This window comes from Mobula hypostoma, chromosome 12, assembly GCF_963921235.1.
Source record: "Mobula hypostoma chromosome 12, sMobHyp1.1, whole genome shotgun sequence".
NCBI classification, from domain to species: Eukaryota; Metazoa; Chordata; class Chondrichthyes; order Myliobatiformes; family Myliobatidae; genus Mobula; species Mobula hypostoma.
The window spans coordinates 8,164,231-8,180,578 of NC_086108.1; the positions used below are offsets into that span (position 1 = coordinate 8,164,231).

The following is a 16,348-nucleotide window of genomic DNA, read 5'->3' on the forward strand; positions in this document are numbered from 1 at the left end:
TCACACACACACACCCACACATACCCTAACCTACACTTTATCCTCCCATCTCTGGCCATCCTAGTACCCTATTCCTGTTTATCCATCATATCCTATAAAAAAAACCCTGTACCCCTTAAGAAAGCTAAAAATACCCTGACCTGTGCCCAGCAACCATGCCCAGTGACCTTTTTAATGTGAATTCCTGTACCCCCAATTCCCTTAGATTGATTATCATCATCTCTCTCTGTATCCCATACTTCCTGCAACTCAGAACTACATGTTCTACTGACTCCTCTTCCTGACATTCCTCACACAATCCTGTCTGGTGTTTCCCGATTATTTTCAATGTTTTGTTTAATGCACAGTGCCCCAGCCTTAACCTAGTCCACACAGTTTCCTCTCTTCTGTATCCACAACCTACCCTAGTATCTGCAACACTTTTTTGTATTTGATATAAATGCCTCCCTTTCCCTTCCCTGTCCCATCTTTCTTGCCACATTTGGTTGATTTTTTCCCAGATTACGCACTTAACCTCTGCTTTACTGATACTAATGTGCATTTCTATATTTTCTTTCTTTAACGCCCTCTTTGCCAACTCATCCACCCTCTCATTCCCCTTCACCTCTACATGTGCTGGAACCCATAGAAATTTTACCCGACCTCCCTGATTTACGATTCTTGTGACTAACTGAAGGACTTCATAAAGTACATCTTGCCGACTGTTTGTGTGAAAAGACCTTAAACTTGCTAGAACTGAGGATGAATCTGAGCATATCAACACTTTGACTTGTCTAGCTTTCTCCACCCATTGCAACGCAACCAACACTGCCAGCATCTCCACTGTATACACCCCTAACTTATTAGATGTTCTTCTGCTGATTCCAATTTCTTTTGCTGGTGTAGCCACCCCAAACCCTGTCACTCCTGTTTCAGGTTCCTTAGCACCATCCATATAAATCTGAGTATAATCACTATACTTTTCCTTCACATGACAGTTAAATGCACTTACCAAATCAGTTTTATAGTTTCCTTTCCTTTTTACCTCTAACAAATGCCAGTCTATGTCAGGCCACACAAGCTTCCATGGAGCTACAACCGGATAAACTACTGAAGGACTTATCCTTAGATCAAACACTCCACATTCTTTAGCAATATCAATCCCAACCCGACTAAAGTTATCTCTGAAACCTCCCATTTTCCCAGCACTCCTGCAACACTCCTTTAGTAGGGTGAGAATCATTGTGCCCCTGCAAGTTAGCCCAGTAGTTTGCCATCAATTGCATCCTTCTTAGTTCCAAAGGCATTATTCCCACTTCTACCTGTAGGGCTGACACTGGTGATGTTTTAAAAGCCCCACTGCACACTCTCAAAGCCCGAGCCTGAATCACATCCAGTTTCCTTATAAGAGACCTTGCTGTTGATCCATAAACTATATTTCCATAGTCCAGCACAGACCTTACTAAAGCCACATACATTCTCTTCAACGCTGAACAACTTGCTCCCCATTCCCTACCAGTCAAACATCTCATCTCATTTATTACTTTTTTACATTTCTCCTCAACTTTCCTGATATGGTCTGCCTGTGATAATCATGAATCAAATATAACTCTCAGAAATTTAAATGATCCAACCCTTTCTAATTCAATCCCATATATCCTTAACTTCTTCCCCACCTCAATTCTTTTCCTGGTGAAAAATACAGTTTGAGTTTTTTCTACTGAAAATCTACATCCCCAATCATAACCCCACTCCACCACTTGCTCCTTGTAGTTTCCTGATTATATGGTCCATGTTCCTGCCTCTTTTCCACAAGGCCATCCGCAAACAGTGACCTACCTATATCCACTGGTACCTTTGTGAAGACATCATTGATAATAATGATGAAAAGTAACGGGCTAATCACACTACCTTGAGGTGTGCCATTTCCCACTATGTACTGTTTTAATAATTCTGATCCAATCCGAACTTGAATTTTTCTACCAAACAAAAAATCTTTAATCCAATTAAAAACTCTCCTACTAACCCCCATCTTGTGCAGTTTAATTAACAATCCTTCCTTCCACATCGTATCATAGGCTTTTTCTATGTCAAAAAACACTGCAACTACTGATTCTATATTTGCCTGGGCCTTTCTTATTTCAGTCACTAACCTTATCACTGAGTCCATGGAATTCCTTTCCTTCCTAAAACTACTCTGGTAACTTGCCAACATTCCTCTCTTCTCAAGCTCATACAACAACCTTTCTGTTATCATCCTTTCCATTGTCTTGCATATATTTGATATTAATGCTATTGGTCTGTAGCTAGTGGGTTTTGACGGATCCTTGCCAGGTTTCCTTATTAGAATTACTACTGCTTCTTTCCATGCATTTGGTAATCTTCCCTCCTCCCACACTCTGTTATAAAAATGCAGCAATTTCAGGAGCGCTCCTTCTCCTAGATTTTTTAGCATAACGGAGCATATCAGATCTTTCCCTGGGGATGTTGGTCTCGATCTCTTTATTGTTCTCACCATTTCTGCCAACGTAAATGGATCATCAATTATATCATCTGTTCCTTCCCTCCTGCTTAACACACCTGGGTGTTGGCTCATTGTTCTTTCCCTTCTCCTTCTCCCTTCTTCAGACAAATTTTCTGAACTGTGTATCTGTACAAATGACTTGACCACGATCTCAGCCATATCCCTACTGGAGACTGCTGTTTCCTCCTCCGATATCACTTCTGGATATTTCCAGTCCCTTCTATCTCCCCCCATCCTCTTAATCATTCCCCATACCTCTCACACAGGTGTTGCTTTCCTATTTTATTTCAAAAACTCCTCCAACTTGCCCTTTTAGTTTGACGTATAGTTCTTCTCACCACTGCCTGTGCTTTCTTATATTGAATCAAATACTGCATATTATAGGTTCTTTTAACTAGCCTGAATGCTCTATTTCTGTTTTTTACAGCCTGACAACATTCCTCTGTCCACCATGGTACCAGTTTTCTATTCATCCTATTTTTACTCCTGGGTATAGATCCTTCTGCTGCCATGATAATTGCTGAAGTCACCTGACAGTTTAATTCATCTACATTTCCAGAAATATCAATCTTTGTCAACCCTTCTTCACTCAACTTCTGGAACTTACCCCAATCTGCTTTTCCAAACACCCACTTTGGGATTCCACCACCTGGTTTTACTTCAACTCTTTCACCCACTGAACATAAAACTGGGGAGTGATCACTGCCTACTATTGAAACAATCCAAACTCCCCAGTTACTAACTCCAGCCAAGTTATGACACTAACGTAATATCTAATACTGACTCAGTTCCTGTTGTATCCTTGTGCCGCTACCATCATTCATACACACCAAATACCTTTCTTCTATCAAATCTTCAATTACCTTTCCATTTGAAGCTGTAATCGGATCCCCCCCCCCCATATTGTGCTGTGAGCATTGAAATCTGCACACCACACTACTTTATGTCTCTTTTGTCCTTGTATCCTTAATAGACTGTCTGAATCCAACCTTTTACATGGATTGTAGTAGTTAATTATAACCACTCCCTCTCCTCTCCCACACTTCCACCACTATGTATTCCTGATCATCTCCTTTTTCCAGTACCCTATATGGTATACCTTGCTTGATTAACATAGTACAACCCCCTCCTCCCCCTAGATTTCTATCTTTCCTTATCATTGTATACCCATATACCACAAAGTTTAAATTTAGTTTCAACCAAGTTTCCTGAATACACACTATATCCGGTTTTACAACAATTTCTTTAATAAAGTGCTTGAATTCCTGGCTATTGGCCAGTAAGCTCCTTGCATTCCATTGTAAAAGAATCACCATAATTAGTATCAACCAACATATGACACTTCCTGGCTTGACTGATTACTGAGGTTCTCCCTCACTTCCTCCCATGTCAGTCCTACTAACTCTAAATGGTTCACTGCTGCTTTGACCACCAGCTGAATTTTGTCACTTTTTGACTTTACCTCAGCAGTACTATTAATCACTCCTGCAATGAATGTTACTAGAGCCTTTTTTCTACATAAATCCTGTCATTTGTTCTTTGTTGCATCTCTCATATCCCTATTGCTCCCTGTTCATTAGGAGCATTATTCTGTTCTCTTGACATTTTTACAGCTTCTGCATAAGTGGTCTTTCTTTTCTCTCTTATTTCTTGAACTTTAGTCTCCCGTCTCATAACCTCACACCCACTATATGCAACATTATGAGCTCCTCCACAATTGCAGCATTTTGGTTGAACTCCTGTTCCGTACTTTCCATATTCATGATCACCCCCACATCTAGCACATCTCCTCTGCCTTTTACAGTTTTTAGCTTGTGTCCAAACCCTTGACAATTATAGCACCTCAGTGGCTTTGGCACATACACCCTTACTGGGTAACTCATGAAACCCAGGAACACCTTCCTTGTCACTCTTTCTTCTTCAAGTTCAATCAATACTGATTCACTTTCCTTTGTCATTCCCCCCTTTGTTGTTTTCAGTCTTTGAACATTCATTACTTTTCCTCCTTTGACATTCCTCTTTAACTCCTCCATATTTATACTCATTGGTACCCCCGAGATCACTCCTTTACAACCACTATTTTGTGCTCCCACCCTCCCTGTGTATTCCACCTTGCATTTTCCTATCTCTTTTAGCTTGAGTGCTTTCTCAAGTTGTTCCTCGTTCGCACATCTCACCAATAGGTTGCCATCATCTTTTGCAAATACTATTTCCCCTATCTTATTAGCCAGAGTTGTGTTAGCACAAACGGGTTAATTTTCTTCATGCTTCCTTGAGCCTTCTCATTAAACCTAATTATGACAACACCTTCTCACTGAACTTGTTCTTCTTCCTCACTTTCAGAGCTCTCTCCACTGTATTTTCTTATTCTTTTGTTCCCTTTGTCTCGGTTTTCATTCATCCGTCCCCTCACTATGTCCTCATTCCCTTTATTTCTCCCTTCACAATAATCCATTTCTCCTCAGCTGCCTACCTCTGATCCCAAATCCCTATCCCACTCCTTCCCCACCCTCTTTCCCTCAACCCCTCTTTCACCTTGTTCGCCATTACCGGACCCGCGCGACCCCCTCCCAGCAATTCCCGCTCCTTCCCCACTCTCTTTCCCTCAACAAGTTCCGCAACCACATTCACACCACGTTCAGCTCCCGCCAACAGTTGGACTTTCCAGATACAGGTGAATTTGGCGGGAGGAGAAGATGGCGACGCGCCTGCGTGTGTGCAGCCCTCCGGTGAAAAATGATATCGTATCTGTTAAATAGGGGCCGTGGACAATTCTGATTTGATGGAGAATGGACATGAAAGCACAGAGGAACATCTGGAGAGATTTCTGAAACGCCCGTTCGCTGCTGTCGTTACTGTGTGGTCGGGAATCTTTCAGAGGGTAGGTCTCAAAATCCCCGGCCTTGCCTGCTTTTGGCGACCAAGAAGGAGGTCGAATTGTTCAGAAAAAAATGGCACTCGGTACTCAGTGTTGGAGAGCTGATCAGAGCTCGAAGTTTTCGGATGACTCAGAGTCGGATTGTGGTCGGCATGGCAGGGAGAGTTTTTCTTCCTTCTCACGTCTGCGTGAGATGTGGGACATTTGAGAGACTTTGAACTTTACTGTGCTCATGGACTTCTTCATCAAGTTATGGTATTGTTGCACTGTTGTAACTGTATGTTATAATTATGTGGTTTTGTCAAGTTTTTTCAGTCTTGGTCTGTCTTGTGTTTTGTGATATCACACCGGAGGAAATAATGTATCATTTCTTAATGCATGCATTACTAAATGACAATAAAAGAGGACTACATGTCTTCATAATCATATTTTTATTACAATCAATTGAAACACCCTGACTGCACACCGTGATCTCCATTTAACTAATTATGTGACTTCTGAAACCAATTGGCTGCACCAGTGATGATTTGGTTGTCATATTAAAGAGGGTGAATACTTATGCAATCAATTATTTTGTGTTTTACATCTATAATTAATTTAGATCACTTTGTAGAGAACTATTTTCAATTTGACACAAAGGAGTCTTTTTTTCTGTTGATCGGTGTCAAAACAAAAGCCAAATTAAATCCAATGTGATTCAATGTTGTAAAACAATAAAACATGAAAACTTCCAAGGGGGAGAGGTGAATACTTTTTATAGCCACTGTATATACTGCCCATATGACAAATTTCACAATATATGCCAGTGATATTAAACCTCACTCGGATTCTGAAGAGCACAATTTACTGACTCATGGACAGTGTGTGAATGGGCACAGGCCACACAGGGACAGGGCAGGGAACTGGAGGTGGTTAGACTCTCGACTCCATAGAGCCACTGGTGGGCGGGAAGGGGAGGCAAATATGCGATTGACAGCATGCCAGTGATCAGTCTGGTCAGATCTTTCTGACAGGGAAAGTTAGCCCATTACATCGGGGGAGTGTGTGTATGTGTGTGTGTGTTTATATACACACACACATCAATTCATCAAGTTAGTTATCAACTTGATATAATGTTACAACGCAGTATATGTGTGCACGTTACGTGCAAGTGCGCATGTGGGTGTGTGTGGGTATGTGTGAGTGTGTGCATGTGCATCTGGCTGTGTGTGCATGTGGGTGCATGGGTGTGTGAGAGTGAGTCTGAGTGTGCGCGGGTACGTGAGTATATGTTTTTGTGTGTGGGTGTTGCTGTGTGAACACACAGACCCAAGATACAGTCAGTGTGTGTTTGCGCACAAAATCGTCAATATGACACAACGGGGTTCCCCAAACAAAGATCACAAATTTTGAGGAGACACAGATGAAAAAGAGGATCACCTACCAGTCTGCTCAATCACTGCCTGAATCTGTTTGCTCGGCTCTGGAATGAGAAAGAAACTTTAGTTTGGTTGTTATTGAGATATAAAGTCAGACAACACAGGAACAGACCCTTTGGCCCAACTCATCCATGGGATCCACCAAACCAGACCCATTGCCTGCATTTGGTCTAAGCAGCTCCAGAACCCTCTTATCTGTCCAAATGTATCTAAATATTATTGTACCAGCCTTTACCACTTCCTCTGGCAGCTTGCTCTACACCCTCACCATCCTCTGTGTGAAGAAAGTTGTCCCACCGGTCTCTTTTAAGTCTTTCCCCTTGAACATCTGACTTCTAGATTTTAGATTGGTTTCACTGGGATCCAATATTGTGTGTACTCACCCTGTCTATGCAGTTATGACTTTATGCAACCTCTATGAGGTCACCCCTCCGACAGCGATCCCAGCAGAAAGCGGAGAGTGGGGTGGGGGGAGGTAAAGTTGTGTTTGGTGGTAGGATTCCCTTGGAGATGGCGGAAGTTGCCGAGTGTGATGTGTGGGGTGCGAGGTTGGGACAAGAGAAACTCTATCCCTGTTAAAGCAGTGGGAAGATGAGGTGAGTGCAGCTGTCCAGGAAATGGATGCAATGCGGATCAGGGCAGCATCAATGGTGGAAGGAGAGGAACCGTGTTCTCTGAAGGAGGAGGACCTCTCTGATTGTCCTGGGAAGGAAAGCCTCCTCCTGGAATCGGATGTGGTGGAGATGATGGAACTGAGAAAAGGGATTAGGATCTTTACAGGAGACAAGGTGGGAAGAGGTCTAGCCAAGGTGGCCATGGGAATCGGTGGGTTTATCAAAGATATCGGTAGGTGGACAGTCTGTCTCCAGAGACGGAGACAGAGAGATCGAGAAAGGGGAGAGAGGTGTCAGAAATGGACCAAGGGAGGAAGTTGGAGGCAAGGTTAGTGAAACTGATGAGTTCAGCATGAGTGTATGAAGTTGCACCCAGAAGAAACCAACCTGTTCACGGGAGAATGTACAAACTCTTTCCAGACAATGTTGGAATTGACCTCTGAGCTCCGACACACCTAGCTGTAATAGCATCGCGCTAACCGCTACACTACCCAGGTGCTATCGTCGGGATGATATCTGACATCGATGGGAATAATGAAGACCTTCAAATAAACTCCAAGCAGACCCCAGCTGAGTTAGAAACAGCTTATGAGACTCGGACTCACCAGACTGCCTTCTTCCCCGCCAGAATGGCAATGAATTCTCTGCATTTAACAGGGGAAATATCTTCTTCGATCTTTCTGGGGTGTAGCTGAACACTGGAGGTTCTGCAATAAAGGACAGTGGAATTGAAATAATCCTTTGCCTTTCCAGGTGCTTCCAGTGGATAGACTTTCATTTCTGGTTTGGATTATTGCTGGAATGTTCTTCGCAATGACAACCTAACCACATCGCTCCACAGGTGCACCGTGCAGACCCATCTTACTGGTTGCATCATTTGAGGGGCCACTGCACGGGACCGGAAACGATGCAAAAGGTTGTAAACTCAACCAGCTCCATCATGGGCGCTAACCTCCCCGGTACTGAGGTCATCTTGAAAAGGCGATGGTTCAGAACAGGCAGCACCATCACCCAGCACGTGCCCTCTTCTCATTGCCACCATCAGGGAGGAGGTACAGGAGCCTGAAGACAGCTCCTTTACCCTGCCTCTCAAAGTCCAACCCTATGATCCTGTCCTGAGAGGTGGAAACAGGCAAGGCCGGCCATCAGGGCTCTGGTGAAGCCGTAGAGGCTAATCTCCTGTACAGTGGGAACAATAGATGGCAGAAGTTTGATGAAGAACCCTAACCATACCATCGACCTGAACATGATGGAGATGGGAGGTCATTGATGGCCTGTGCTCTGGTAGATAAGGGCCCAACAAGGTAAGTTCTTCCCCTCCACCATCCAATTTCTGAATGGACAATGAACCCATGAATACCAGCTCACTTTTTGTACTATTAATTCAATTATATCTCATTAAATTATATATATTTCTTATAGTAATTTATAGTTTTTTTTTACTATGTATTGCAATGTACTGCTGTCGCAAAATGACAAATTTCTTGGCTTTTTCCTTGAACTTTATTCCTTGGAACGTACAAGGCTGAGGGGAGGTTTGAGAAAGGTATGTAACATTATGAGGTGTATCGAAAGGGTAAATGCAAGCAGGCTTTTTTCACTGAGTTTGGGTGGGACTACAACCAAAGGTCATGGGTTAGGGGTGAAAGATGAAAAGTTTAAGGGGAACATGAGGTGAAACTTCTTCACTCAGAGTGCCACGAGAGTGTGGAACGAGCTGCCAGCACAAGTTGTGAATGCGAGCTTGATTTCAATGTTTAAGAGAAGTTTGGATAGGTACATGGATGGGAGGGCTATGGTCCCAATGCAGGTCAATGGGACTAGGTAGATTAAATGGTTTGGCATGGACTAGATGGGCTGAAGGGCTTGTTTCTGTGCTGTACTTTTCTACGACTCCATATGCCAGTGATATTAAACCTGATTCTGATCCTACATATCAAGAGGCATCTCACTCAGTTAGATAGCGTTAATCGCTCAGTTCCGCTATAAACAATCCATGGAGGGTGCATGATGAGAGTTACCTGTGGCTTCTCTTCCCTGTAAAACAAGTCCCAGAGCGATGGTATGCAAGCAGGGCCTTTGGCCTACTTGATCTGATCGCAGGGATGAAAGGGTTAACATTCAGTATGCGGAGTGTTTGATGGTTCTGGGACTGCACTTGCGCATTGTCGAAGACTCAAGACAATGAACTCAATGAAACCTTCTGAACATTGAAAAGCCTGGATAGAGTGGGTGTGAACAGGATGTTTCCTGAAGTGAGAGAGTCCAGGAAAAGAGGGCACATCCTCAGAGTTGAGGGAAGTCCTTTTACAACGGCTATTAGGAGAAATCTCTTTATCTGGAGGATGGTGAATTTGTGGAATTCATTGCCACAGGCAGCTGAGGAGGCCAAGTCATCGGACTTTTACTGGACCCTCACAGGACAGTCTCAACACTCGGTGTGTTGTCCAGATCCTCGCCAGACAGTCTGGAATTTCACTTGACTGTCCAGACCCACACTGGACAGTCTGGAATTTCACTGACTGTCTGGACTCTCAGCAAACAGTCTGGACACTCACCAGACTATCTGAGATCTCACCAAACTGTCTAGGCCCTCACCAGTCTGTCTAGGATCTCACTAGACTGTCTAGAGTCTTACCAGACTATCTGGACACTCACCCGACTGTCTTCGCCCTCGTGAACATCCTCGGGAATCGTCTAGGTGGGGTGAGGAGACAACTTTCTTCAAGGGCTCTGGACTGTAACAATTCACTGGCGAGTCTGAAAGGGAACGGGCAAGCGCTTGTGAAAACTCACCGAGGTTGTGAGGAGCATCTGTGTGAACGGTAGGTGACTCAATACCACGGCAAAAAGGACAAACATCTTGGTCAAGTGTGGTGACAGTAACAATGGGAATTACTTCATGGAGTCGCGAGGGGTGGGCAGCAACAAGATCCAGCGGTCAGAAAGGAACGGTTTAGACCATAAGCCATAAGAATAGAATCAGACTATTTGGCCCGTTGAATCTGCTGTGTTTACTTACAATGAGAGTGGTTTTCCAGCAACACCTGCTTCGCCTGTAAGTACAAAAACACAATCAGTCAACTCCAGGCCAAGGTACCCATAAGACATACACTCAGTGGCCACTTTATTTGGTACCCAAGCCAAACCTGGTGTTACCCATCTACTTTAACGTTCAACATGTTGTCCATTCAGAGATGTTCTTCTGCACACCACATTGTAATGTTTGGTTATTTGAGTTGCTGTCGCCTTCTTGTTAGCTTGAACCAGTCTGGCCATTCTCCTCTGACCTCTCTCATTGACATGGCATTTTCACCCACAGAACTGCCGCTCACTGGATGTTTTTTGTTTTTCACACCGTAAACTCTAGAGACTGTTGTGCATGAAAATCCCAGGAGATCAGCAGTTTCTGAGATACTCAAACCACCCCATCTGACACCAACAATCATTCCACTGTCAAAGTCACTTAATTCACATTTCTTCCCATTCTGATGTTTGGTCTGAACAACGACTGAACCCCTTGACTATGTCTGAGTGCTTTAATGCATTGATTGCTGCCACATGATTGGCAGATTAAATATTTACATTAATGAGAATGTGTACAGGTGTACCTAGTAAAGTTGCCATTAAATGCAAGACTTTAAGACTTAGGAGTAGAATTAGGCATTTTGGCCCATAGAGCGAACTCTCCATTGACTCGTCTTCTCTGGTGAGGCAGTCCTGTAGGATTGAGGCTGATCACCCCCAGTAGGCTCGGAGGCCTCAGATCAAGGCTGATCATCCCCACTGGGCTCAGAGGCCTCAGATCAAGGCTGATCATCCCCACTAGGCTCGGAGGCCTCAGATCAAGGCTGATCACCCCCAGTAGGCTCGGAGGCCTCAGATCAAGGCTGATCACCCCACTAGGCTCGGAGGCCTCAGATCAAGGCTGATCATCCCCACTAGGCTCGGAGGCCTCAGATCAAGGCTGATCACCCCCAGTAGGCTCGGAGGCCTCAGATCAAGGCTGATCACCCCACTAGGCTCGGAGGCCTCAGATCAAGGCTGATCATCCCCACTAGGCTCGGAGGCCTCAGATCAAGGCTGATCATTCCCACTGGGCTCGGAGGCCTCAAATCAAGGCTGATCATCCCCACTGGGCTCGGAGGCCTCAGATCAACGCTGATCACCCCCCCACCTCCCCACTGGGCTCCGAGGCCTCTGATGAGGTGGTTGTCACAAGTGAAGACTCTGCAATAGACGGGGAAGGAGATGGAGGGAGGGGAGGAGGTAGGAGTTCATGAGGGACTGTGTTTTCTTAGCTGCTTCTTACTTCTCCCTCCACCCCACCTCCCGTTGGGCAGCAGATACAAAATCCTGGGTCAAGGACATCTTCTATCCCACTGAAATCAGGTTCTTGAACAAACATCCTGTACGATACATGGACTCCTAACCTCACAATATACCTCATTGTGGCCCCTGTCTCATCCTCCTTCGCTCCAAAAAGAAAGACCCCAGTTTGCTCCACCTATCCCCATAACACATGCCCTCTAATCCAGGCAGCATCCTGGTAAATCTCCTCTGCACTCTCTCTAAAGCTTCCACATCCTTCCTCTAGTGAGATGACCAGGACTGAACACAATACTCCAAGTGTTCTAATTGTAATTACAGTAGTTTTTACATATTGCACTGTCTTGCTGAACTCTGCCATGAACCGTCCCAGTCCCAGCTGTGAAAGTAAGGGGGTTAGGCAAGGGGCTAGCAACCCCATCCTATAAAAACCCAGAGCTACAGAAACACAAGAAACTCCAAAGATCTCATTACTGGGACAGGAAGGATCTTCGCCTAGAAGACCATAAGACAGAGGAGCAGAATTAGGCCATTTGGCCCATCGAATCGGCTCTGCCATTCAATCATCGCTGATCCTTCTCTCCCCTCCTCAGCCCCACTCCCCCGGCCTTCTCCCCGTAACCTTTGATGCCTTGTCCAATCAAGAACCCATCAAGCTCTGCCTTAAATAGGCCCAATAACCTGGCCTCCACAGCTGCCCGTGGTAATAAATTCCACAAATTCACCACCCTCTGGTTAAAGAAATTTCACCATATCCCTGTTTTAAATGGAATCCCCTCTATCCTGAGGCTGTGCCCTCTCATCCTAGACTCTCCCACCAGGAGAAACATCCTTTCAACATCCACTCTGTCTAGGCCTTTCAAAGTTCGAAAGGTTTCAACGAGATCTCCCCCTCATCCTTTTGAATTCCAGCGAATACAGACCCAGAGCTATCAAACATTCCTCATATGATTCCCCTTTCATTCCTGGAATCATCCTTGTGAACCTCTCCCCAATGCCAGCACATCTTTTCTAAGATGAGGGGCCCAAAACTGTTCACATTACTCAAGGTGAGGCCTCACCAGTGCCTTATAAAGCCTCAGCATCACATCCCTGTTCTTGTATTCAAGACCTCTTGAAATGAATGCTAACATTGCATTTGCCTTCCTCACCACTGACTCAACCTGCAAGTTAACCTTTGGACGTATAAAGTCGTGTGATGAAAGTGGAAGCTGCAGGCCCAATCAACCTTCCTTCTATGGGCCCAGGACTGAGGACTCTGGTGGCTGGCCTCTGCCCCGCTCGGGCTGAGGGGCTTAAGTGAAGAAGACCCCCCCCGCTACCACAAGGGACCAATTTCACAACCTATGTCAGTGACGGTGAACCTGACTCTGATTCAGTTGTGTCACGTGCTGCTGATCTGGTCTCTCTAACCAAGGACGGAGGGAGCTTGTCCGGTCGGTACTGAGAATAAACAAATCGGGCTGATACTCAGTAAAACGTAAAATAATGGTATAGGAATTGCTACTGGGGGTAAATGTAACATCGGCTGAAATGCTTTGAATTAAGGGTCACGCCTTCCAAAGTAGGGGCCAGTCATTTAGGAAGTTCTTAGTTGGAGCTGGTGGGGGTGTCCTTGGAGTTCTCTATCACTAGGCCGTGGAGGCTGTTTAATTATGTGTGTACATAATAAAGAACTTCATTTCCCAGTGGGCAATGCGGGCGAGTAACCCGGAACAGGAAGCTTCAATAGCGACCTGGTCGCATGAGCTTGGTGTTGTACAGTAACTCAATAATAAAAATGTTCTAGCATTTACCCACACCACTTTATTCAGAACAAACATAAGAGGCGCTTGGTCTGAAGCGGAATGAATGGGCGTTTGGATATTCAAGAAGCGAAAGGATTCTGGAGATAGTGTAGGAAATTGGCGCTGAGGTCGAAGATCAGCCATGAACTGTTAATCCTAATGTTCGTAACCAAGGGCTGTACGTATGCACACAGCACAAAAGCATGCGCATACATGAACGCATGCACGTGCTGCACGCACACAGGCACACACACACGTACATACACACACACACGACAGCTGAGGCGAGAACCTTCTGTGGGATGGAGGCCGGGTGATTCTCTACGATTAACCGCTTGAGGTAATGTATCCACAGCCTCTTCTCTTCTTGGTTCTTGGCCTGAAAAAAAGAAGGAATCGATCAGCTTCACCTTGGGAAGTGGCCTGTAGCTGACCTCAGTAATGTCCTGCGTGGATGAGAGCCACTGAGACTCGCTCATTGCCTGACACAGCCCTGAGCCTTGGCGACTGATCGTAAGTCCTCACTGAGCACATAACAATCAAAGCCCCACCTCATCAACCACTGACCCTGACCAGTGACCAAAGGCTCCGTCTAGGCAACCACAGGCTTGTCTCAGCAATCACAGGACCGGTGTTAGTGATAACAGGCCTGCCTTGGCAACCGCAGGACCAGCCTTGGTCACAACTGGCCTGCCTTGTTGACCAGAGGCCTGCTTTGGCAATAACAGGGCTGCCTAGGACAGACATCCCACCCTGCAAAAACTCATTTCAGGGAGATAGCACCATCAATTTGCGGGAGACTCCCAGAACTTCCGGGAGAGGTGGGATGTCTGCAATAGAGTAGCTCCTTAGCAGCTAGCCAGCTAGTTTAAATAATGTTAGCTATGCTAATGAACGAATGACACCTGTTAAACTCACCTCACCATGTCTTTTACAGTCTTAACTCACCACGGGCAACAGAAAAGTCACTGTTGCAAACAGTGCAGCGAACAACACTGTCATTATTTTTGATCCCTATTAGGCAGGGGTACACTTTAGGGTAGTCTGGGGTGATGTACATTTTATATTTTCTTTTTTTGGAACACTCTGCCATGGCGCGCTCTCGCTCGTGCTCTCTCTCTCGTGGTCGCTCTCGCTCTCGTGGTCACTCTCACGCTCGCTCGCTCGCTCTCTCTCAAAAAAGTTGATTTCTGGGACATTGTATATAATTTGCAGGCATCAGGGAGCCACTATTAATATGCGGGAGACTCCCGGAACTTCTGGGAGAGGTGGGATGTCTGCTAGGAGACAATAGGCCTGCTTGGAGATAACAGGTCTGCTTTGGAGATAACAGGCCTGCTTTGGTGACAACAGGCCTGCCCTAATAACTACAGGACTGGCCTTGGTAACAACAGGCTGGCCTTAGAGACCACGCTCATGCCCAACCACAGATGAAACCGGAGGAACCACTGACAGGCAGCCGACCTGCCATAGATCCCCTCCAGCACCGTGGGGTGGGGTGGCTGGAGGCCCGAGCCAACAGCAAGGCTGACTGACCTGGAGTGTGTGCTGCTGCCTCGGAACCGTCAGGTCAGTCACTCGGAAGCTGAGGGAATCCTTCATGTTCTCCGACAACGTCAGGTTGCAACACTGCAGGGGAAGAGAGAATCCTTCTGGCTCAGCTTGTTCAAGGCTCCCCACAGATCACACACCGCACGCGAAGGTCAGTCACTGCCAGCCCACCGCTCGAAAGCTGCCAGTGAGAACCTCATTTGCCCATGACACAGCAGGAGCTGGATGTCATTGGGCCCAATAAATCCCTGCCAGCCCTCTAAACAATCCTACTTTTCACCGTGACACTATTCTCCCCACAGTCCCATCAACTTCCCCCTTAGATTGGATCCTTTGCCCACACACCAGGTGAGTTTACAGTGAAAACCTGAGCCTCTTTGGGACATGGGAGGGAACTGGAGGACCCAGAGGAAACCCGTGCGGTCACAGCCAGAAAGTGCAAACTCCTTAAAGAGACCGTGCCGGAGGCCAGGATCAAACCTGGGATCTCAGGAATTGTGAGACAGCAGCTCTACCAATCATAAGACTATAAGGAATGGAGCAGAGTTAGGACATTCGGCCCATCGAGTCTGCTCCACCATTTCATCATGGCTGATCCATTTCCCTCTCAGCCCCATTTCTCCTGCTTTCTCCCTGTAACCTTTCACGCCCTGACTAATCAAGAACCCATCAACCTCTGCATTGAATACACCCAATGACTTGGCCTCCACAGCTGCCTGTGGCAACAAATTCCACAGATTCACCACTCTCTGGCTAAAGAAATTCCTCCTCATCTCCATTCTAAAAGGACATCCCTCTACTCTGAGGTAGGTCTCCTGGTCTTAGACTCCCCCACCATAGGAAACATCCGTTCCAATTCCACTCTATCAAGGTCTTTCAATATTCGATAAGTTTCAATGAGATTCCCCCTCATGCTTCTAAATTCCATGAGTACAGGCCCAAAGCCATCAATCGCTGCTCATATGACAAGCCTTTCAATCCCAGGATCATTTTCATGAACCTCCTTCAAACCCTCTCCAATGTCAGCACATCTTTTCTAAGATGAGGCCCAGACCTGGTCACAATACTCCAGGTGAGGCCTCACCAGTTCTTTGTAAAGCCTCAGCATTTCATCCTTGCCTTTATATTCTAGTCCTCTTGAAATGAATGCTAACATTGCATTTGCCTTCCTTACACTGACTCAACCTGCAAATTAACCTTTAGCGAATCCTGCACGAGGATTCCCAAATCCCTTGGGACTTTTGAATTTTCTCTCCATTTCGAAAATA

The 16,348-nt window shown here is 45.7% G+C and overlaps 1 protein-coding gene across 4 annotated transcripts in view; it reads right to left on the reverse strand.

The window, feature by feature from the left end:
- plekhg2 (pleckstrin homology domain containing, family G (with RhoGef domain) member 2) overlaps nt 1-16,348 on the reverse strand; it is a 201,311-nt gene that overhangs the window by 30,620 nt on the left and 154,343 nt on the right. For all 4 annotated transcript variants that reach the window (XM_063063593.1, XM_063063591.1, XM_063063590.1 and 1 more), the window contains 6 exons: nt 15,066-15,158; nt 13,822-13,908; nt 10,436-10,469; nt 10,072-10,173; nt 8,019-8,120; nt 6,805-6,843 (listed from right to left, as the gene is read on the reverse strand). In XM_063063593.1, coding sequence (XP_062919663.1) covers nt 6,805-6,843; nt 8,019-8,120; nt 10,072-10,173; nt 10,436-10,469; nt 13,822-13,908; nt 15,066-15,158 — 457 coding nt within the window. The remainder of the gene's footprint in view (nt 1-6,804; nt 6,844-8,018; nt 8,121-10,071; nt 10,174-10,435; nt 10,470-13,821; nt 13,909-15,065; nt 15,159-16,348) is intronic.